At 38.4% G+C, this 24,604-nt stretch overlaps 2 protein-coding genes across 5 annotated transcripts in view; both read right to left on the reverse strand.

Annotated features, from left to right (window-relative positions):
• The window catches only part of trit1 (tRNA isopentenyltransferase 1), a 53,196-nt gene extending 36,732 nt beyond the window's left edge, over positions 1-16,464 (reverse strand). For 2 of the 4 annotated variants that reach the window (XM_058753316.1, XM_058753315.1), the window contains exon 1: positions 16,246-16,464. In XM_058753316.1, the coding sequence (XP_058609299.1) occupies positions 16,246-16,392 (147 nt within the window). In that variant the 5' untranslated portion in view covers positions 16,393-16,464. Of the gene's footprint in view, positions 1-13,619; positions 13,762-16,245 lie in introns of all 4 variants that reach the window. The other 2 variants (XM_058753317.1, XM_058753318.1) reach the window with 2 other exon arrangements.
• A 2,417-nt stretch (positions 16,465-18,881) lies between these two features.
• Positions 18,882-23,466, reverse strand: myclb (MYCL proto-oncogene, bHLH transcription factor b). The gene is made up of 3 exons (XM_058753319.1): positions 23,132-23,466; positions 21,995-22,578; positions 18,882-21,080 (listed from the first exon to the last, which is right to left on the reverse strand). The coding sequence occupies exons 2-3, from the start codon at positions 22,551-22,553 to the stop codon at positions 20,434-20,436; spliced, it is 1,206 nt and encodes a 401-aa protein (XP_058609302.1). The 5' UTR covers positions 22,554-22,578; positions 23,132-23,466; the 3' UTR covers positions 18,882-20,433.
• Positions 23,467-24,604: the final 1,138 nt, after the last annotated feature.

The following is a 24,604-nucleotide window of genomic DNA, read 5'->3' on the forward strand; positions in this document are numbered from 1 at the left end:
TCCTCTCTCATGGCATCATGGGATTGTTAAGTGTCCTTTGGATGCGCACTTCATCTGAAGTAGTATGGCATCCAAGTACTTCTTTCATTTTCTAAATAGTATGAATTTGGACATTTGGACTACTCTTTTCACATACTGTTTTTTTGCCAACTAGGGCTGGGCGATATGAGCAAAAATTCAACTCTCTGTATTTTTTGGCTGATTTGCGGTATACGGTATATATCTCGGTTTTTCTACGCTTTTGTAGCCATGTAACGTAAATGTAACCATAGGCATATATTATGTTAAAAAGGGTTAGAATCACATTACATTTTAACATTGTAACATTGCAATCTAAAAACAAAGTTAAATTTACTAAACTAAAAATGAAAATAATTTAAAAAAACACAGACTAATTGAGTAAAAAGGCTGTTTTGATTACCCCATTACACCCCATTTGGTCACTTTACAGTTAGTGCTATCATACAAATACACTTACCTGTAGGTTTAAAGTTCTACATGTCACGAGTATATATCTTATATATCTTATACTATATCTTACGAGCTTTTTTTAAAGCCCTTCATATAAAGTTTGTCACATGTTTAGAAACAATTGTATTATGCACTTTATCCGCAACAGCTCAGTCTGTGTCCTCTGCTATATTTTTCAGATGTGCTCATTTCAAACTGTAATGTTATATCGATATAAACGGTATTGCCTTATATCGTATCGCTTATAAAGAATATATCGATATATCGTACAAACTCGATATACCACCCAGCCCTATTGCCAACTATATGATATTCAGATGAAACAAAAGAAATCCATGTTGAACTTAGGGCTGGGCGATATATTCCCAGTGTTAATTTTGTCAACGAAGACGATGACGAAAAATATTCGTTAACGAACCTTTTTTCTTAGCCTGGTAATACCAAACTCTGCTACTTCGCTTTGCTTCGTAGACAGAGTCTGGAAGGGCATAATTGACAAGCGTTTACTTTCTCGTGGGCGGGCGCTTGTCTGAAGTTTAAAATCATTGGTGTACCCGTAAGCCAATCACATAACGGTTGGTTATGACGCATGTTATTCGCCGGCTCAGCCGCCTCGAACTTCCGCTGTAAACACAGGTATGCGGTGAAAACAAAACCATTGAGCAAAATACCGGAGTGAAGATGGCTGTGAACGACTTTTGCAGATTATGTGAAGTAAATCTACGCATCCACAATTATCGCCTTGCCGAACTTTGGCCTCCCCAGTTTCTCGCTGACGATCGGTAACAGTTGATCAATAAAACTTTTCCCAAAACCTGTCGGGAGTAGGGCCACAACATCACCTCCATTCAAAATGTGAACCAAACACTCTTGTTCGGGCTTCAGTTGGCAAATGCCGGGAATATTCTCCACAACAGAGCGAACGGCATCCCTGCGGAGCCTGAGATAAACTGAAAGATGGTTTGCTATATCAGACTGAGTACAGAAGCGAAATGAAATTGAGCGGAAGTACAAAGTCTGACGTAGTCAGGCTATGTTTTTCTGTGACTAAGACAAGACGTTGACGAGCTAAAACTAATATCTGATGATAAAAACTATGACGAAATTTATGCCACGTCTTCGTTAACAAGACAGTACTAGAATGTTATTTGAAGACTACCGGACATTCAAAATACATCCTATAGGCCAAGTTAACTGTCTTGTCTTTCAAAATGTGCGTCCCTGTCATTGGATTACAATCGGATGAGGGGTGTTCGCATATCTAGTCTCAGTATGGCAGCCGCAGTGGACAGATAGGCTACCAAAACGCCAACTAGCGATCTGAAACAATGGACTCAGCACCTGAAGGGTTAGAGATAGTGTGACCAAACGTCCCGTTTTTCCTGGGAGTCACAATTCGTTGTCGTTTAACTTAAAGTTAGTGAAGGCGCAATAGGCCGAATCGCGCTGATAGAAGTGCTCTCTTTCGCACACTTCGCTTCTTCAGTTTTCATACAGCGCGCAATCAGTTCTCAGTGCTCAAATACACACACAGCAGTCCAAATGTCTATCGTGTAGAGTATCTCACGTAAAAACAGTCGGTTATGGCTTAAGTGACCATAAACAGGTGGGTGAAAACTGAATGTGTGTCAGTAAGTATTACATGCATCCGTCTTAAAGGAACACTCCACTTTTTTTGGAAATAGGCTCATTCTCCAACTCCCCCAGAGTTAATAAGTTGAGTTTTACCGTTTTTGAATCCATTCAGCTGATCTCTGGATCTGGCGATAGCACTTTAGCATAACAGCATAGATCATTGAATCCGATTAGACCAGTAGCATCGCGTTCAAAAATGACCAAAGAGTTTTGATATTTGTCCTATTTAAAACTTGACTCTTCTGTAGCTATATCGTGTACTAAGACCGGCAGAAAATGAAAAGTTGCGATTTTCTAGGCCGATTTGGCTAGGAACTATACTTTCATTCCGGCGTAATAATCAGGGTACTTTGCTGCCGTACCATGGCGCAGTGATATTACGTAGCGCCTGAAAGTAGTCCCCAGCTATATTATAACCAGGTACCTGGCTGGGGACTACTTTCAGGTGCTGCGTAATATCACTGCACCTGCTGCGACCGTAGTGCGGCAGCAAAGTTCCTTGATTATTACGCCGGAATGAGAGTATAGTTCTTAATCATATCAGCCTAGAAAATCGCAACTTTTCATTTTCCGCCGGTCTTAGTACACGATATAACTACAGAAGAGTCAAGTTTTAAATAGGACAAATATCGAAAATCTTTGGTCATTTTTGAACGCGACGCTACTGGTCTAATCGGATTCAATGATCTATGATTAGCTATGCTAAAAGTGCTATCGCCAGATCCAGAGATCAGCTGAATGGATTCAAAAACGGTAAAACTCAACTCTGGGAGAATGAGAACGAGCATGGAGAATGAGCCTATTTCCAAAAAAAGTGGAGTGTTCCTTTAAAGGGACAGCATTCCTAATTAAATACCTATCTGTGTCAATGTTAACCAACAAAAGATGTTAAATAAATGTATACTTTAGTAAACCTACTGTATCTGAAAAATGAGTTTAACTTGCATCTCTACCAAAAAATGAAAATTTACTCCAGTTTTTCCAAATTCAATCCTCGATTCAAATTTCTCATAAGCTTAATTGATTTGGTCTAAAGAGAGAACAATTAATGACTATTTTTGTTTGAAGACTACATATAAAATAGCTACCAAAATAAATGCTGGTAACTGCAGTTTGACTAAAAGAAATGACTAAAAGAAATGACTAAAAGTTGACAAAAATGCAATGACTTTTCGTCGACTAAAACTATGAAAGACTCAAATGACTAAAATGTGACTAAGACTATTAAGCATTTTCATCTCAAGATAAAGACTATATCAAAAATGCCTGCTAAAATTAACACTGATCATGGGCATCTCGTCAGTAAAGCCGGTTCCGTGATTAGCAGTAAATCTCCATCACCTGCTTTCAAATGGAGCGGCATTTAATACACAGAGCCGTAGTTCTGACAAGCTACGCAATATCGCGTTCATTATCGAATGCGATATTGCGTAGCTTGTCAGTGAACCGGCTTTACTGACGAGATTCGCATGATCATCACGTTCGATATATCGCCCAGCCCTAGTTGAACTGAACTTGCATAAAAGCCCTAGAGGTAGTGATTTTACCTAAATAAACAAAGAATGAGAAATCTACATCCTTGGTTATATAGTATCATATATTCTGTAACATCTTCTTTATAAGACTAGTAAACAAAGTCTGGGATGTACCATGTTTCACCTGGTTTATCTTCTAGGTGAAAACTGTAAGCTCAAGCATTTAGGAAAGTAATAGCACACCTCTCCTCAACAAGAGGCTTTTAATTTGTACAAATCTATGACACATTGATGGCAATGAAAATAAATGAGAAGCCTGCTTCTGTATCAGAGGTGGAAACTGCAAACTGAGTTTCTCCAACACTGTACCTCCCACTACACATCTTTAACGCCCCAATCGTGCAATCATTCACGCTGCCCCACTCTCCTGCATCTTTCCAAACCGTTCCCCCTCTCCTCCAGGAATGGCTCAGTGAAGCCAAGCTAATAAATCATTCACGATGTCGCTCTTTCCCCTCGCTTTAGCGCTATCGTGCAGTCACCATTTGTGGAGGCTTTCTGAATCGCGCCGCACTCAACACCCCACCCACAACTAACCCATTTCCGCACCTCCTTTTAGGCTTTTCTAGGAGGACAGAACAGGGCGCCAGAGGAGATGAGCAATGGAGAATAAATGAGAGATCGCTTCTATTTCTCGCTTCAGTCTGCACCGAGAGACCAGCGCAGGAGTTTGACTGGATATCAGGCTGATCTTCTCTCAGCGGAAGCGTTCAGCCTCCTCGTGTGAAGACCGACGAGGGTAAAGACCATCGACTTTTCCTGCGCGACTTTAACCGAGCAACGACACCGAGCGACACACTTAAGTATCTTTTCTTTTTTTCCCCCTTCCCTTACACACTCTCCGTTTCCATCCTCTTTCCTGCCACCTCTATCATGTGTTTCCAAACTATTCCGGTTCTCTCTCAACCACGCTCTAACGTCCCACGCAGACGGCAACGTAATCCTGCTAACCTGCGCCTTATCTCTACCTCCTTCACTACACCTCTTTCCTTCTCTGTGGGTCTCTGGAATTGTCAGTCAGCTGTCAACAAAGCTGACTTCATTTCTGCTTTTCTTTAAAATCCACGCTCAGCATCTTGGGCTTGACTGAGACCTGGATTCGTCCAGAAGACTCAGCAACCCCAGCTGCTCTCTACTAATCTCTCTTTCTCTCACACCCCGGCAAGTTGGCGGGGTGGAGGCACTGGTCTGCTCATTTCTAACAATTGGAAATACTCAACCCGCTCTTCCCTATGCAATTACAACTCATTTGAATCTCATGCCATTACTGTATCAGCTCCGATAAAACTCCAGATCGTGGTCATTTACCGTCCCCTAGCCAAATTCTAGCCACCTTCCTAGAGGAGCTGGACGGGCTGCTGTCCTCTTCGTGGAGGATGGCACTCCACTCCTAGTCTTTGGTGATTTCAACATTCACCTAGACAAGCCTTATGCTACAGACTTCCATGCACTCCTAGCTTCGCTTGATCTCAAACGCCTTACCACTACTAGCACGCACAAATCAGGCAACCAACTTGACTTAATTTACACACGCAATTGTACTGCAGATAACATTCTGGTACAACCGCTACATACTTCGGACCATTTCTTCATTACATTTACATTACACTTTGCTTCTCCTGTGCCACCAACCCCTACCAGTTACTTTTAGACGAAACCTGCGCTCCCTTTCTCCTTCCCATCTTTCCTCTGTGGTATCCTCCTCTCTTCCTTCACCCACCCATTTCTCATCTCTGGATGTAAACGCAGCTACTGAGACTTTATGCTCTACCTTAACCTCTTGTCTAGACGACATTTGTCCTCTCTCCTCTAGGCCCGCACGGGCTGCTCCTTCCAACCCCTGGTTATCCGAGGTTCTTCGTGAACATCGGACTACACTCAGAGCGGCAGAGAGAAAATGGCGCAAATCAAACGATCTGTCGGACCTCAGTAGGTACCAGTCTATGCTCACATCCTTCTCTGCTAAAGTCCACACTGCCAAATCCTCACATTTCCGCAACAAGATCGACAGCGCTCCAGACATGCGTAATCTCTTCAGAACATTTAATTCCTCCTCTGTCCCCTCCACCTCCTCCCTCCACCTCTATTACAGCTGATGACTTTGCCACTTTCTTTACAGACAAAACTAGATCAATCAGTGGTCAGTTTTCACCTCCACGCACACAGGACCCTCACCCTACCACATCCACTGCTAAAACTCCCATCTTTTCTTTCTGTCCACTCACTGAAGCTGAAGTATCCAAGCTTCTCCTCCAACCATCCTACAACATGTCCTCTTGACCCAATCCCCTCACACCTTCTCCAAGCAATCTCACCCACACTCTTACCTGCACTCACACACATCATCAACACATCCCTACTCACAGGTAACTTCCCCATTGCGTTCAAGCAGGCTCGGGTAACCCCACTGCTCAAAAAACCTACATTAAACACTTCTCTTATAGAAAACTACAGACCTGTCTCTCTCCTTCCGCTCATAGCGAAAACACTTGAACGAGTTGTCTTCAACCAAGTCTCACTGTTTCTTTCACAGAACGACAAACTGGATGCTAAACAGTCAGGTTTCAGGAGGGGCCATTCAACTGAGACTGCGCTTCTCTCGGTCACTGAAGCCCTGCGAATTGCAAAAGCCCATTCCAAATCATCAGTCCTCATTCTGCTGGACCTATCTGCCGCTTTTGACACTGTCAATCATCAGATACTCCTGTCCACCCTCTCATCACTGGGCATCTCTGGCATTCCACTTCGCTGGTTTGAATCCTATCTCACTGGTAGGTCTTTCAGGGTGGCCTGGGAGGTGAGGTATCCAAAGCACATACACTGGTCACTGGGGTTCCTCAGGGATCAGTTCTTGGACCCTCCTCTTCTCCACATACACTACATCACTGGGTCCCATCATACAGGCACATGGATTCTCATACCATTGCTACGCTGATGACACACAGCTCTACCTCTCTTTTCAACCAGATGATCCAACGGTAACTGCAAGGATCTCAGGTTGCCTGGCGGACATCTCGGCATGGATGAAAGAACATCACCTGCAGCTCAACCTGGCAAAGACTGAGCTTCTTGTCCTCCCTGCCACTCCGACTCTACAGCATGACTTCACGATCCAGTTAGGTTCATCAACAATAACCCCATCAACTTCGGTCAGAAATCTTGGTGTAATCTTTGATGATCAGCTGACCTTCAAAGACCACATTACAAAACTGCTCGATCTTGCAGGTTTGCACTATATAACATCAGAAAGATCAGGCCCTTTCTGACAGAGCATGCTGCACAACTTCTTGTCCAGGCCCTTGTCATTTCTAGGCTGGACTATTGCAATGCTCTTCTGGCTGGACTTCCGTCTAATACAGTCAAACCTCTACAAATGATTCAGAATGCAGCGGCACGACTGGTCTTCAACGAGCCCAAAAGAGCCCATGTTACACCTCTCTTTATCTCCTGCACTGGCTACCAATCACGGCTCGCATCAAGTTCAAGACACTGATGCTTGCATATAGAACAACCACTGGCTCAGCACCCGTTTACTTGCACTCTATTAACAAACTACATCCCTCCAGAAATCTGAGATCTGCTAGTGAGCGACGCCTCGTGATACCATCACAGAGAGGCGCAAAATCACTCTAGATCATTCTCATTCACCATTCCTGGCTGGTGGAACGATCTTCCCACCTCTATCCGGAATGCTGGATCCCTGTCAATCTTCAAGCAACAACTGAAAACTCATCTCTTTCGACAGCACTTGACTTCATCCTAAACTTAAAAAAAAAAAAAAAAAAAATTATCTTTACTTATTCCTTCCTTTGGTAGTTTGTATTTATTTGAACAATGTCTGAGACTTGGTGTTGCAAGCACTTCGTATGTCTGATTGCCTCTTCAAGATTAATCGCCGATGTATTCCCCAATTGTAAGTCGCTTTGGATAAAAGCGTCTGCTAAATGACTAAATGTAAATGTAAATGTAATGTAAATGATCTTGAGCTCTGTCGAGGTTTCTCAGACGCCGGGATGAATGCAGACGTCACAGCGGGCATGTGCTGTGCCGCCAGTCCTAGGCAGCCAGACAGACTGACACAATTGGATTTTCATTCATTCAGCTCAAATTGAATTTAGCTGCTGGTGTGTTTGGCAAAAGGGGGGAAATGGTTCCTTCCAAAAGCATTTAGCGCCTGAGCAAACGCAGACAAACTGACTCGGCCCTTCAAAGCAAAAAAGGCCACATTAACCCTTCCCTTGTCATCTACATCCTTAAATTAGGTTAAAAATAATTTGACATGTTTACAGTAATAGTTCTGCCAAAAATGACAATTTTTATATATTCATATTTATATATTCATGTTTTTTCAAACCTGAATGCTGTTGTTTTGGCTGTGGAACCCATAATTCTTTTGTAAAGAATCAAGAATTTTTTGTAATTATTTACTATTTGACGTCATACTTTTATGGTAAACCTGGTCACTAAGGACTTAAGTTGAATGGAAAAGAGCTGCACGATCAGAAGAAATAAAAAGCCTACAAATATATGGCAGCTACAAGAGCCAATAGAGAAACTAAACTTTAGTATTTTGCCTAAATTATTCAAAAATGAAATAGTAAAAATCTAAATTAAAAATAGCTCAAAGAAATCTGAATAAAATAAAATACAAATATTAAATGAAAACCTTAATTTATCAAAAAAAATTTAAACTAAAAATGTTTAAGTACTAAAATTGAAATAAATATAGAAGTATAAAAGAATAAAAATAAATAAACATGAAATAAGCAAATAAAATTACTAAAATGAAAACTACATTGAAAATACTGAATTTCAATAAGCACTAATACCATACAAATATACTACTAAAAATAACTCTGGTAACAATATATAGGCTAATTCATTCTCACATATATAGTTTTAGATTGGGTACAAGGAAAATACATTTAAATAAGAATTATAATGACTGGGTGAATTATTATATTAAAAATAATCTCATTTTAATGCAAAATTAGAATCCATTAATCAATTGACAGATGAGGCACATTGTGGCAACTGTAAGACTAAACCTCTGGGAATGGATTAATTTGCAAAGCAGCCTGATTGCAATAATTCCTGGGTACATTTACATGGCAAGGCCCCTGTAGGTTTCCAGTGCTGTCCATGCAGCTTTCAGACAGCAGGTTCTGTCTGCTTTGAGGTCTGATTCATTAATCCAGCATGCAGGGTGATGTTAGTGCGAACAAGTGCTCAAACAGGTGCAACGCCTTATCAAAGAGCTCAGAAAAAAGGAGCAGAAATTAGACAAATGCTTTAAAGGACTGCGTCCAGCAGAGTATTCAAATCAGGTTGATAAATGATTCTCTTTGAATTACGGTTATCCCGTGAAACAGGAGAGCACAGATGAGTCAAGGCCTGTCATTTGTCATGTGGGGAAAGTTAGTGGAAGAGAGAGGCAGAAAATCCTTTGAGTCCATTGGTCTTTGAAAGAGTATTCACATCATGTCATAATGTTAAATAAAGTTCAGGTAAATAGTCATTGAGTATGTGAATGGACATTCAAGTGATAAGTGAATGAGCTCTTGTGCTCAGCTGAGAGTCCGTTGAAACTGGCCACCAGAGAAGAATGGAGATAAAGAGAAAGGAAACGCTTCAGAGTCAAGCTGCATTTACTAAAGGGCAAATGTTTGCTGGATTCTACTGATAATGAAACGTTTACAAAAGAGATAAAGAATTTTTCAAAAATGAAAAATCTAATTAAAAGGCAAAAATCAGGGTTAAAAACTCTTTCAGTGCATCTCAATGTCAGTCTATTCCAGTTTACAAGTCATGAGAAATTACTCACACATTACCTGGGGTCAAGGGCCAAAGTTTTTGGGACATTATGCTGAGAGCAAAGGTCCAATTATTAGAAGTGCTAAAGTTCTTGAGAACCAGCCTGAGAAACGTGATACTGTGCCTATGAACCTTGAATGTCTTAAGTGACTCCCCCACATTTTAGCAGATGCTTAAACACAGAGGTGTCCAAAAGTTGGCCTATGATAACCTTTAATTTTGCCCGCATGCCATATCACAAGAGAAAAAAAGGGAAAACATGCCACTGAAGCGCATCTTCATTTCTAATTTTTTCGCAGCAATACGACGGACCCACAATTCAGTTTGGCAACGCTTGACGTGACTCCATTCAAAGTAAACGAGAGGCATTGACGCCGATGCCCAGTGTGAATGTACTGTTAAAGAGTACATTTATTGATATATATAGTTTATTATAATTGATTGACATATTGATATATAATTAATTTCAACATTCTTACTGCATATATTTTTGTTTCTCTAAAAATCTTCCCATTACTGTGTTAAAAATCAGAGTGAAACAAAAGCCCAAACATAGCCAAACATCTTGCAAAACATTTGTTTGGTACTCTCGGTAAGATGCTGAATTTATGCTGTCATTTGACTTAAGAATGAGAGTTTTGCATTGTACCAATATATAATCTCCCTATTATTAACTATAACATTACCGCTTTATGGAGACCCAATGACTACCCCGTGTTATTAGTTACCATTCATTGTAACTGGGCTACTGTCATTTAGCAGGTCATTGTATCTCCAACATGACGGTGTGGGTGTTTGTACAGGTTTTTCCGGGATATCTCGTTTTTCTGTAATCCATGTTACCATGATACCCTTAACCCCTTAGGATTGCTTTTACACCGATCAAAATCTGACACCAGCAAAGAGTAGCACGTATCGGTTCAACATCAGTGAACCCATACACCCACTAACGTCCATTAATAACCGTTTGCGTTAAGGTCTCTTGGTCCTTCACGCTTGTGAATGGCCTATGAAAAAGGCTGCTGGGATCTTGAAGACCTCTTCTGAAAAGCAGGATGCCCCAAGCATCTAAAATCCCTTCTTATTTTTCTCTGGTTACAGCCTTAGTGACCTCAGCTGGGGTTCCCATGAGCGGTTGGTCGACCCGAGGTCCATTGAACCCTGCCCTCTTTGACCTTTCATGTCACTGCTTGCGCCAACAGCAAGAATTTGGTTACCAGACTTCAACAAACCATTATTCAAATATTCAATCCTAACCTGACCACAAGAACAATCGGTCACTCTCTCGGCTTAGTCCCATTCTAACCCTCCGTACAGTACTGCCATTCAAAATGTAAATAGTGTCTTGTGTAAGCCGCATGGCCGTTGAATGTCCAATGAAAGCTACTGTGCATAATAGGCATGGAGGCACCAATTCAGCACGTCAATAGCAGCTTCCCAGTAGCCTGCCTGGAACAGAACTCAACGAAAAAATAAATAAATAAATAAAAACATCTCACTCTTGCACAAACATGCATTTACTATCTATGAACAAATGCAATACTTTTCAATATACTCTACAGATACACCAAGCACACATTTACTGCTGCGGGGTCAATCCAAAGCTCTCATTGTGTCTCTCTCATAGAGCATTACATCAGCGAGGGGTCTTGGAGGAGCCAGCTTGCAGCTCAGTGTGTGAGCAGTGGATGGGACTGCAGTGCAGCACAAGGGAAGGAATTTTATTAGCGTAACCCAATTAACTGCACCAGGTGACAGCCATGCCACTCTCAAAAGAGCAATACATCCTCAAGGAGGCCGCATAAGGGAAGGACAACTAAAGGTTAAAATTTTCTATGGAAAATGAGTGATGCTTGTATTTGCTAAAGTTGCCAAGGGGCGACTCAAAATAAGTGTGATTATCAAATAAAGGCTGAAATGTAATTAAATATATGTGCTGTATGTTTTAGAGTGAAGCACAGCACTGTGTTTGTTATCCGTTCATGATCCAGTGTTTGCAGTATCTCAGAATGGCTCAGTTCACAGTTACTCATCGCTGCATGTGGTTTTTAAGTTCTTTATAATGTGTATGAGCACAAATCATCTTCCTAAACTTGGAATTAGAAATGCTTATAAAGTCAATGAAGTAAATAAAAGATGAATTTTAGATGCTCTCTGTAGTATTCATCAAATTGAAAGTTTTTAAGAATTATAAGAATTTATTAGAATTGTAATTTGAAAGTTGTGCTGTAAAAAATTATCATTATTTTTGTTATATAATTTAAATACAATTGCTTTATTTTACAGTAAATTTCAATAGTAAAGTTTCCAATCCTGTCTTTTATTTTTATTTAGTAATTAATAATAATAATAATAATAATAATAAGTCATATTGACATATAATCACACAACTTTGGGCCATATTGTGCAGCCCTACAAATAAGCACAGCAAAACTAGACAGAGAAAACTGAATTTTTTTCCCCCAAATCTTGGAGCCTTGTCCAAATCTCTATGATATTCTTGTATCTAGATATGGCTTATGTCTCTCCCTGAAATATAAGATTATTTAGCATCCAACCAGGCAAAAGTCATAAGTCAAATCACATCTCTCTTCAACAAGCCACACAATTTGAGGTATCATTTATGTCCATAGCCCAAACGTGCAGGACACACGCAGAAATGTAATATTAAGGATTAGGGAGTGTGCAATAACAGTAAAGATGCTTGACTTGGCAAACAACTAATAAAGCAGTTATGGAATAGCCAAAATAAAAAGGCTAGACACTTATAAAAATATTTCTAAGGATAGACATCAAATTTCTAAGAAAAGTTACATAATAGAGCAATCGACATAATAATACTTTGCCAATGATGTAATCTTTGTGGCTGGATTTATAGAGATTATGTAATTAGCTGAGAAAATTATCATAATTTTATATTATTATTAGTTCTTAATTGCATTTCCTGACACATTTTCAAGCCATAAAATACATGAACTACACCCAGTTCAGCTTTGGGAATGGGCCAAATTTCGACATCCTGAATGAGGCTTTAAATGTACGATTAAACTAACCCAAATTCAACAACAGAAAAGTCCCTTTCTACAGAGAATAATAGACAAGCCTATATGCAAATGCAGGACCAAACCTTCACTAAGCCCACCCCCTGAGTTCCCAGGCCTTGCTTCCCGGGGCCCTGAGAGCACAAAAGGGGTCCATGCAGCCAAAGCCTTTTCATCTGTTACTGACACAGACTTGGTAGAGAATGCAGCCGCTCAGCTATTTCACCTGATCATAGCTGCAAAGAGCTGAATGATCTGGTATTAAAACTAAAGTTGACAAACTGCCAGAGTAAAGCCTCGTTCCAATTCTCAATACTCGCAAGAACAATACAGAACTCGAGGCAACCAGACAGGTCTAATTAAACCAAAATGTATTTGCATACACAAAGTAAAGCTACAGTGTGCAAGTAGTGCATGTCCAACACATTCAAAATCATCGTCATCGGCAGTGACCAATGAGCTTTTACTCACACTGAGGAACTAACAAGCCACTGATTCAAACCTCATATTTCACATACTACAAATGTAGATTGTTATCATACACTAGTACACCGCAACTGTATGCAGTTTTGTATATTTTTGTTCATTTTTTGAGATCCTTACAGTTAAATGAGAGGAATTCACTGTTGTAATTACAGTGGACAGCTGCACACAGGCATTTATTGTTAAAGTGAATTTTGCACCCTCTCACCAAACATACATACTCCCAGAATGGACGTTTGGGGGAGGAACATGGAAAAATCATCAGAATGATTCTCTGGCACAGACCAAAAATTAAGCTTTTTTTTTTTTAATGGCATTTAAGCATAAGAAACAACATTTATGGGGCAGTTCCTGTCAGATTTGTTCAGATTTCCTCATTCAAGTAGACAGCACTTGGTCTTGCATGCGGGAAATAACTTCCCAAAGGCATTGCAAATATGGCCACCGAGTGAACAGACTTTACTTGAAAGAGATTCAATTCAATAATTTCTGTACCTGAATACTAAACCTACCTGAAAAACTGTGGGTGTGCCCGAAGTGTGAATCCGTATTCGGAAAGGCATGAAAAATGAACAACGCATTCAACGGTGCCACTAAAGTGACATGGTTAGCTGCTTACAGTACATAAAATTTCACTTACCACGTAAAGAGAGTAAGGACAGATGACTGAGGACGATGGCGAATGATTTGTAGATCCTGAGCACCACTGACAAACATCTAATCTTGAAAAATGTGTGGCAAGTACAGTCGCTCCTTAGTATAGAGTATGTGTGATCACAAGTCTAGAAAGTGAAATTAAAAAGAGAGCGTGCATTCAAAAGCAATTTTAATGCCCCGCATATTAATAGCGGCTCCCTGATGCCCACAATTTATATACAGTAGTATAATTATCCAACAATATAATTGTAAGGGAAAGTATTGAAATATATGTTTTTCCTCCCATCTCGTATTTATTCCCTTTAGGGGTTCCGTATAGGGCTGCATGATTAATGGAATGCGATTATCATGCACATCTTGTCAGTAAAGCCGGTTCTGTGATTAGTAGTAAATCTCCATCACCTGCTTTCAGATGGAGCAGCATTTACTACACAGAGCTGTAGTTCTCTCACAAGCTACGCAAAAAAAAAAAAATTAATTAATTTGCAGACGATATAATCGTACAATTATGAAATTGAAGAAATCATTTGCGATAATGACAGCTGTTTGCGTAGCTTCTCAGTGAACTATGGCTCTGTGAAGTAAATGCTGCTCCGTCTCAAACCACGTTTAATAACGTTTTTATTCAAAACTCACTTCATAACGTAAGTCGAGTGTTTGAAATAAATTCTTCCGTGAAATGATGTGGCTTCTTACACAGAATAAGGCAGGCCTCATATTTCATAGTATTCCAAGTAGTGATAAAGGCTATGTCGATTAGCATTGCATTATAGATATACTTTATTATAATGAAAATTATAATAAGAACTCAGATAAACCATATATTGCCGCTGTCGTGTGTTTATTAGTCACGTTGAATCAATGAAATCTGTTTATTGTGGGGTGTATTTGGAGTTTCCGAGCAAGAGTGCCCTCTGGCCTTCAGATGAAGTTTTACTACTGATCACAGAACCGTGCTTCACTAAAAGATACGCATGACAATCGCAGCTTCTGTCTCACTGCGATTTCGATTTCATTTAGATTTATCGTGCAGCCCTAGTTCCGTATACACGTCATTTCCTTTCCGAATACGGTATTGGGATGCGATGGACGACGGCATTGTTTATCGGCCCAACCCTATTACATAGGCCTAATCAAATAAAAAAAATTAAGTATTTATTCCTTTACTTGAAATTAGATTATATTACAATCTCAATACACCTCAATATGGCAGACTATAATCCCAAATTGGGAACGAGTTAGGTCAAAAGTAATCAAGAAGTAGTCAAAATACGTTACTTAAAATGAATAATCCAATAGATTGTTACCAACTACGTGCAATTTGTGTAATAATTTTCACTGTGTAATTTGTAATCAGTACCAGACAATTTGCAAGCAATCCACCCAGCACTGAGTAACATCACAGATTTTCTGCAAAAGTCTGAAAATTACCACCACACAAATCAATAAAAAATTGTTAATTCCTGGTGGGACTAAAAAGCATGTTCTCTCCACAGATTATCACTCAAAAACATCTGTGTAATCTGATGGATTTTTGCATGCAACATTTAAGCACATATTTCACTATATTGCTACTAACATATGACTTCTGGTCTTTTTTTTGTGGGCTCTAAAAATAACAAAAGATATTTTGCCTATATGCTGCCTTTGAGTTCACAGTGAATTGCTCAATACAACCTGGCAGCAGCACTGAGTGCACATGCAACCAAAAAAAGATGGCAGACTTTCTAATAGTGTACTTCTCTAGGTATCTGCGCCAGTTGTTGCCAGTAAATGTCACTGGGATTCACAGGAATGCTAATGGATAGCTTTCTCCAAATATTTTATAGACTTTGATATAAAGTTGGCACCAGATGTTGGACAGGAATTTTATAAAACACCATTCGTACTGTTATGCAACATGCCCTATTGTGCTCATGCTCAGGATATCTCCAGCTATGCTCAGAAATATTCATAACCAAACAAATACTTAAGACTTACAAGCTAACTACTGCACATAGTGACTTCTATCTATTTAATAAAACCCATCAAAATTAATCAAGTCAGAAAACAGAGCAATGATCATCTTTAGGTTATCTTTGCATGCAAGGCTATTACCAAATCAACTAAAATATGAAACCAGTTATTACACGCTGCTTGTCATAAACCTGGTGTTAGTGGCAGAGGTCCGTAGACACGACTTTAATTTTGGCTTTATGTCAAATTTATGAATTATGATCGCGTGGAGCATTGTCAAAAATGGCGACCAGTGGTGGACACGAGGAAATAAAATAACTCTAAAACCTCAAACGTATACGATGCGCTATGCAAAACGTTTAAACAACGTTTGCTCCAAACTATTTTCGGGGCAAAAACGAATTACTAGTCATATTTTGGAGTCCAAATACTTTTGGCCTACTGATGTTCTAGTTTAATGCGATATAAAACTTGCTGCATTTAATTCCACACCAAAACAAAGCTTCCTGCCAAATCATCCTGTTATAGTATAAAGCATTAAATATTTAGTTTTACAACTCTGCTGTCTTAAAATGACCTGTCATTTAGTAATCCCAATGCCCTTTCACGTGTTTCCCTGTTTGACAGATGATGCAGCAGATCGCTCAACTCACCTGCATGGAATCGGCGCTTAGAATTTCCCCATTAAACCTTTTCCCGATCTCGATAGCCAGTTTGGATTTGCCAGTTCCTGTAGCTCCTAAAATCACCACTAAAGACGGGCTGATAGCTGTCTGGAGCACACGTGTGGCGGCCGCCATGACAGCAACCTCTCAGGGCTGTAGAATGATCTGAGCATGCGCTGTGATTTCGCAATGGAGGCGGGAACTGTTTCCCAGCAACTAAAACTGTTTCCATAGGAACGGGATTAAAAGATTCAGTTTAAACAGGTACGGCGAGGCAAGGGTGTTTCGTTCAGAAATAGGACAAAAGTTCAACAATCGAACAAAAAGTGCTTGGAAAACAGGAATTGTAATATATATGGACAACAAAATGGAACTGCTTGTAGCAAACATGGAAGAATCTAGTAAATATGTTTAAAAATGTTCAGATTTTCATCACTAATGCATTCATACAAAATCCTGTTAGCTCTAATAACATTGTGCCAGCAGTGCTGGGTAGTAAATTGATTTATTCATTCATTCATTCATTTACTTGTAATTTGATTATATTACATTTTAAAATGTTCATAATCAGGTTACAGTTACTTTATATGGCTTACATAACTACATATTATCCATACAGTGGCATTAAATTATTCCCAATTGATTGATTCTCCCTAATTACTCTTTTTTTCCTCTACCTTCTTTCTTTTTTTATATGTCAATATGGTACATAATAATCCCAAATTGGGTTTAAGATAAATGAGTTATCAAAAAGTAGTCTAAAAACATTATATAAAACGAATAATCCAATAGATTATGTTACTAACTATAATCTTCATTGTGTGATTTGTAATCAGTAACAGACTACAATTTGCAAGTAGTCTGCCCAGCACTGAGTGCTAGTTACAATATGGTGAAACTGTAGCCTATCTGTAACCTTAAATGCAATAGTGAGAGCTTTGAGATTCACTCACACATCTGATGAGTTGGCCCACAGAGCTGGGTAGTAATTGATTACATGTAATCTGATTTACGTAATCAGATTCTAAAAATCAAGTACTCATAATTAGAGTATATTACATTTTATAATGCTCATACTCAGATTACAGCTACTTTTTATGGATTACATGACTATTATTCACACAATGCCAGTAAATCATTCAAAATGTATTGATTGACCCCTGATTCTTCTTTTTTCTCTTTTAAATTTTCCTCTCTAAAAATCATACCATTTAGCTTTCACTACATTCACAATATAAAATGGTTGTGTAAATGTAAATAAATTTGCAAACCATGCTTCTAAATTTGGGTGAAAAAAGCAAACTCCTTTGACATGACATATTTAGACTTGAAATATATCCGAGGAAGTTAATATTTCAATAATTTAACAAAACATTTGCATGTGTACAGTTCGATGTCGCTAAATGGTCACATCGAATGCAGGTAAACAAATTAAATTTTCTATTTTTAGTGTTCAAAGGTTTAAATAATTTATTTTACATTTTTATGATTTAATTAATTATTAGCTTTTTATCAACTCACAAAACCACTGCAGTTTTTCAGTTAAACCCAGTTTGGGAAATCCTGGTTTAATGAATTTAATAATGTTGATATTAAAAAAAGAGTTATATTTTGCCTTTTTATATCAATATGGTATGTTTAATAGTAAGTTTAAAACAGTTTAAAAGTAATCTAAAAATTACTCAGAATACCTTACCTAAACTAACTACAGTTTTCATAATGTAATCTGTAATGGACTACAATTTGTAAGTAATCTACACAGCTCTGTTTGACAATACTGTTGACTTTAGCAGGTCGACTTTTGCACCTTCCGGAAGAACACGGGTATGAATAGCTCTCTTCCGTCTCCATGGCAACTGAGCGTTCTGCGCCAAGGAAAAGAGAGATGATCGTTGCCATGGCAAAGAAGGCCACTACGACGTGTCAACTAAAAGTGGCTCTCGCTAATGAAACGATCAAATCGAGTTCACACACACTTGTACAGGTGTTGATGGAGTGAAATAGCTCTTATGCCACGCATAGTAAAGCCTTGCCCTATTTTCTGGCATAACTAAGCCAGGATAATACCGTTTAAACAGTTATGGTACATTTCATAACCAGTCATTGCCCCTCTAATCCAGATATTACTTAAGAACTGTCAAAAATCTTAAAGGGACAGTTCACCCAAATGTGATGTCATTATTTTCTAAAAGCAGATCAATAAAGCATGACCTCGTAGCTGAAATAAAATAACAAAAATGTAACACTTTTTTACATTTTAGATGTATTAATATTTGTTATGTGTTGAATTTAAGTTTTTAAAAAGATGCTGCAGAGCTTGAGATCATATCACGAGACAGTGCAAGAAGAAAATTCGCAAGCTCAAAGACTAGTGTGACCATGGCTTCAGTCACCATTCACTTTCATTGCATCTTTTTTATACAAAGATGTTGAATGGTGACTGAAGCATCTCCTGTTATGTTCCACAGAAGTCAATCATACTTGTTTGGAACAACATGAGGGTGAGTAAATGATGTTACTTAAAATAATTATCTTTTGTTCTGTTAAAACATTTAATTTTCATGGCTTCATGTGCATGTGCAAATAAATGCGGATCAAAAAAAGAAAAGACAAGCATGCTGACATGATCTGAACTGAATTTATTTTATTGTTTACCCAATTTTGAGTTTATGTATATAGGCTTATGAGGTACAGAACACAAAGTGCTTTGACAATGCTGCTGCCATTCTCCTCCCATTATGACACCTGACGACAAGGGACAAAAATGAAAGAAAAAAACAACAACAACGGGTTACTGATGGCTTATGCATGTTTTACCCTTTTGGCCAATTTCAAAGCTGAACGTACAAACAAGTCACCTCAATCGTTGAATCAAATCAGTGATTGCTGTGAGCATGTGGTCTTTTTTTTATATATATATATATATATATATATTTTTTTTTTTTACAAATAATTGCATTACAAATGACCATGTGCATAAACTTCAAATTACCATGGTCATATTTGAAGATAAGTAAGCATAAGCCACCAGTACAACTTTATATTTAAATAGAAATCAAACAATGATACAATTAATTCTGTAAGAAAATATAATTAGTACAAAATCCTTTCAACAATTGTTTTCTGCCACAAAAGCAATAAGCCAAAGAAATTTCCGAACACAAGGAAATAGGCAGTGAAAACAGCATAAAGTGGCTAGTGATGAAAATGAAACATTGATGGTGTTGTTTTATTTAACTTTTTGAAATTTTTTGAACTTTTCTTAACAAAAATAGAAACTTTGAGATACTCTTAGGGAAGGCAGGTGGGCCAACCAAGTTTTAGGACAAATGACAGAAAAATAGAAAATAAAGTCTATTAACAGTGCTGATTTTCATATTCAAAACAAGCATATTTGTTTACATAATGTCCTGTACACCACTACAATTATATACATATGTCCAAAGAATATGCCACAGTTTATATACACTGCAAAACTGTGCTGGACACGGTCCTGAATGTTCAAGATAACAATAATATACAATAACTGAAAAATAAAAAAAAATAAAAATAAAAAATTGGAACACAATGTAACAAAGGAACAGTGATGCAACTTCCTGTCTGTTAAACTTACACGGTCATCGTGTGGCAATGGGGGCACACAGCTCTCCTTAAATTTGAGTTAATTTAGATAAAGCACTATTAACGGAGAAGTCCCATTGATCAAAGACCCTTAAATATATTTACCCAGATAGATTCAAGATTCCGTCACAAAAAAGGGCTTGTTGATTTAGAAGATCAATTACACATGCATATAAATTGCTACATTTCAAATAATGCCTAATTTGGCATGCTAATTCAGTGAAATAATACTTCCCCGCACAAATACTATAGCTTTCACGAAAGAATTTAAGATAACACACATTCATGTTTTAAATCTTCAAATTTCAAATCAAAACCAGAAATAATGACCCTCTTTGGAAAATGTTTGAACCACAGCTTCCACAAGTACATCTCCCCCTGTTACGAAGGCAAGTGTGCAAAGAACAAAAACTGAAGAACTAATCTCAAAATATAGAGTCCGTTCCATTAAATATCCCACTTTTGGAAGAAGAAAAAAAAAAAAGACAAAAAAAGAGACAAAAAACGCGCAGTTCTACACAGTTCCTATTGAAAATATGGCTGGACTATGAAGGTTTATGCACGTTTCAGTTCAGTGAGTCTCCGCAGTAACTGCTGTTGCCTGTTTTTCAGCTGCTTCTTCTCCTGGGCCTTCTGTTTGTCTCTGACATGAAGCGTACGCAGATATTCTGTGGCCTTGGTTAAGATCACAACTTTAGGTGTCTTTGGACAGTCAACCAGGCCTGGGATCTCATCCCGTAGGGCCAGAAATCGGGAGCGTAGGTCATTGCGTCTTTTCCGCTCCAAGAAGTTGTGTGTCTTACGCTTGTCTGTGTCTTCACAGTCCGAACTCTGAGGGCTGGATGGTTGGGATTTGAGGTGGTAGGATGTGTGTGTTGGAGAAGTGGAGACAGTCTGAGATGGGGTAGGGACTGAGGGGGATGGTAAGGGGTTTTTTCTTTCTGGGGTTTGGGGTGTGGAGCACAATCGTGGCTGCAAGGTCTCTTGCCTGATCTTCTTGCGAGGTGGCTCCTCTTCAGGATAGCTGTCGGGAGAGCGGGCAGCGTAGTTGTGCTGTTGCTGGTGAATGGAGATGTGGAAACGCTTCATGCAAGGGTCATAGGGGTCTGCACGAACCGTGATGGTCACCGGTTTGCGGGCGTTCACAAAGCGTGACTTGTTCTGCTTATGTTCCACCGTCACAACATCAATCTCTTCATCATCTGAAAGAACAACAGAAAGAAATGTAGATTGACTCATGTGTAACATCACTTCCAACACCATTCCATTCACCCATCCTAGCATGTTAGAAACTCCATTCAGAATGTAAAATCTAATTAGATTGGTCCCAAAAACAACAAAATGAACCTTAGGTTTCTATTAGTTCCCTATTCTCAACAAGAGGAAAGTAAATGAGGCTTTGAACCGCAATAATGAACTTGGAGTCACCTCTGATGTGCATTTTGATAAGAGAAGCATCTGATCCAAGTTCCCTCTACTCTGATTTCACCATGCAATTACTTTGATCACAGAGACAATGCACAATTTGTCACAAAACCAGAAATTCACTATTAAGCGTAATATTTAAGCCAATATGATCTACTGTTGTTTTCATCTCTAAAAAAACAGGTTTGGAATGACATAAACAAATGATACAGAATTTTCATTTTGGGTAAAAGTTGCAAGTGCCCTTACAATGCCAATGCTAGTGGCAGCTTGACAATTCGTGGACAATTGAGTGGCCCTGAACACTTTAGGATTCAAGCATCCTTATTATTGGTTTCTGCTGCTGGCAGCCTGGCACCACCCACAAGTAAAACAATTCCTCCTTTTCTTTCACTTGAGGAATGTTGAAGCTCAGCACACTATTACATTCCACACATATTAAGCAGAAATCTAGATGAAATGCCAACCTAAATGCCATGGCACCAATGCAACTTTTCTATTCAGGCATGCCAGGTTTTGGCTTAGTTCTACTTAACGCACAAATGAATGGTAACTACTGCACTGCATGATCCTAGACACTGAAATCCGTCAGGTGTCAAAAGGAGGCGTCAACACAGATTGCAATGCACGGTTAAGCAAATAAGTGAGTTTTAGCGCTCCTTCCGTTCAAAGTCAACGGGCTCGTGCTTACCAGAGGAGTCGGTGCGAGATTCTGACCCGGACGACACCTGTTTCTTGCAGCTGCTGCTCAGGGGGAAGGTAAGGACAGCTGCTGGATCCACGCAATCTGTCGCCAAGCTGTTGTCCGCAGGGACGCACTGCGCCTTGCTGGAGAGTTTGGACTGCGCCGAGCACGACAAGCGATCGCTGACAACTTTCTCCTGCTGCTGACCGGCGGAGAAACCGCTCCACATACAGTCCTGAATAATGATGGAGCTCAAGTTCTCCAGAGTCTCCTCCGCATTCAGTTTGCACTGTCCCTCCTGCTCGTCGTCCTGCCCCAAGAACTGGGACATCCACTCTAGTCTGTCCCCTGGAGATGGAGCGGTCCCTTCCAGTGTCCTGACAGGCGACATGGGCGGGGTTGGCACGAGCTCGAATTTCTTCCAAATGTCCTCACTTGGTGCGGTCGATTTGAAAAAGAAGTCCTCGTCCAAGTTGAGGTCGTCGTAGAAATAGTGCTGATATTGGTCGTATTCCTCCATCTCCCACTTCTTATTTCGCGATGCGTTTGCACTGATTCCTGGCATTGGTGGCTTCCTCAGAGATCAAGATCTGAAAACCACAAATGATCCGCTTTTAAAAACAATCCGATCTTATGGTGCTCTCCGAGAGATAATGAACTTAAAGCACTTCTTTTTAATTTTCAACGAGCTTGGGGTATATTTTATATATATATATATATATATATATATATATATATATATATATATATATATATATATATATATATATATCTCATTACAGTTTTTTATTTATTTGTTACAATTGCAAGTATTTTAATAAATAAAATATCAATATTAAATTATTATTACTAAATAAAATAAATGATGAATTAAGATATGCATGCGAATATATTATTAAAGACGCCTAACAGATAACGCGATACTACAGAGTCTGCATGCACTTCCACTATACAGTACAAAACTTGAAGTTTCGCAACATACTTATATTACATAACACAACATGCTTCATATAAGTGCATATACTACTACGAGTGAACACTGTCTCAAATAATTGCTCTAGTCGTCGTACAATGCCTTACATCCCCCCAAAAAACGATTAAGATAAACCAAATAAATTAGGCGCTCATTGCTAAAACACTTACCGTACTACATGCATGTCATTTGAGACGCGAAAATAAGGTGTTGTGGTTCACCGGTGAACTCCAGCTAAATGTTTTGCACAAAAAGCTTTCATGTCAACAAGTTAAGAACGCGTCATCAGCTGCGTGTTGAATAATCCTGTCTTGTGTTGGGTTTCTCAAGTGTGGTTTTGTATTATCCGGCTGTTGTTTATAAGTTGAGTTGCGAGAATGTTTGCTAATTTGCAGTCCGCTTCTTCACGAGAACTTCGCTTCTCTCTGCGTGCTTTACAGCGCCTGTGCGATGCCTTCTCAAACCGCGGCTCGCGCTCATATGGACACCTGAAACGAGTACCGCACTATATTACCCAGCCAAAGTAGTGGGAGGATTTGCATAGTAGGCGGGTCGTAGTGCGCTGACCACGCCTACACTTAAAGCGACAGGGTCTGCTGCAGAGGTTCATTTGAGGTTTGAGTGTCTAGATGAATTCGGATGATGATTGAGAGAATATGTTGTATATACTTTGCTGTTTCAGAGTGGGAAACACTTTTAAGATGATATACTCTTTATTAGCTCAACAATCAATTGAAATACGCAAGAATTAAATATGAAAGTGCATTTTCTATTATACCATTGTCAGAAAATAACTGGGCTCATTCAAACATGCCACATAAATTGACATAAATGTTCCAGATATTTAAAATATCAGTTATTTAAAACTTAGATTGCTGTTTTATAATATCCTGCTCATTATTTGATGAGCAATATATATATATATATATATATATATATAGGCCTGCTGTATATATCAAATTATCATTATAAAATATAATTTAAATATATTATTAAATATATATTGGTATTTATTTGTAGTATAAGAAAAATTATTTGTGAATGTGTGTAGTTTTGAAGTAAATTTCAAGTAAATTCATCTTGTTTTAGGGATATTTAGATGTTTGTATAGATATATTTATATTCAAAAAGTTTTTAAGTTTTAGTTTTTAAATAATAATTTCACAAATAATGTTTTTCTTATACTACAAACAAATACCAAAGTATATTTAATAATATATTTAAATTATATTTTATAATGATAATTTGATATTTATTTATAAATATAAAAAGCTGTTTACCAATAATGCTGTAATAAATAAAATAATAATATAAAAATATCTTGTTTTAAGAATGTTTATGAATGAATGTATGAATGAATGAATGAATGAATGAATGAATGAATGAATGAATGAATGAATGAATGAATGAATGAATGGGAATTAGTTTTTGACTTTTTGGTTGGAAAAATTGTTTTATAAAAATAAAAATGCCAAGAAACCTAATTCCAGGGTCTAATAATAAAATTTGAATAATAATAACATCTTACAATGCAAAATGCTAGCAAATCATTGTGCATTTGATCTGAGAAAAGTGAATCATTAGCCAAGATCTTGTTTTGTTTTTGTCTCACACACAACAGAAAACCTGTAATTTGGATTTAC

Source organism: Onychostoma macrolepis, chromosome 19 (genome assembly GCF_012432095.1).
Source record: "Onychostoma macrolepis isolate SWU-2019 chromosome 19, ASM1243209v1, whole genome shotgun sequence".
In the NCBI taxonomy this organism is placed as follows: Eukaryota; Metazoa; Chordata; class Actinopteri; order Cypriniformes; family Cyprinidae; genus Onychostoma; species Onychostoma macrolepis.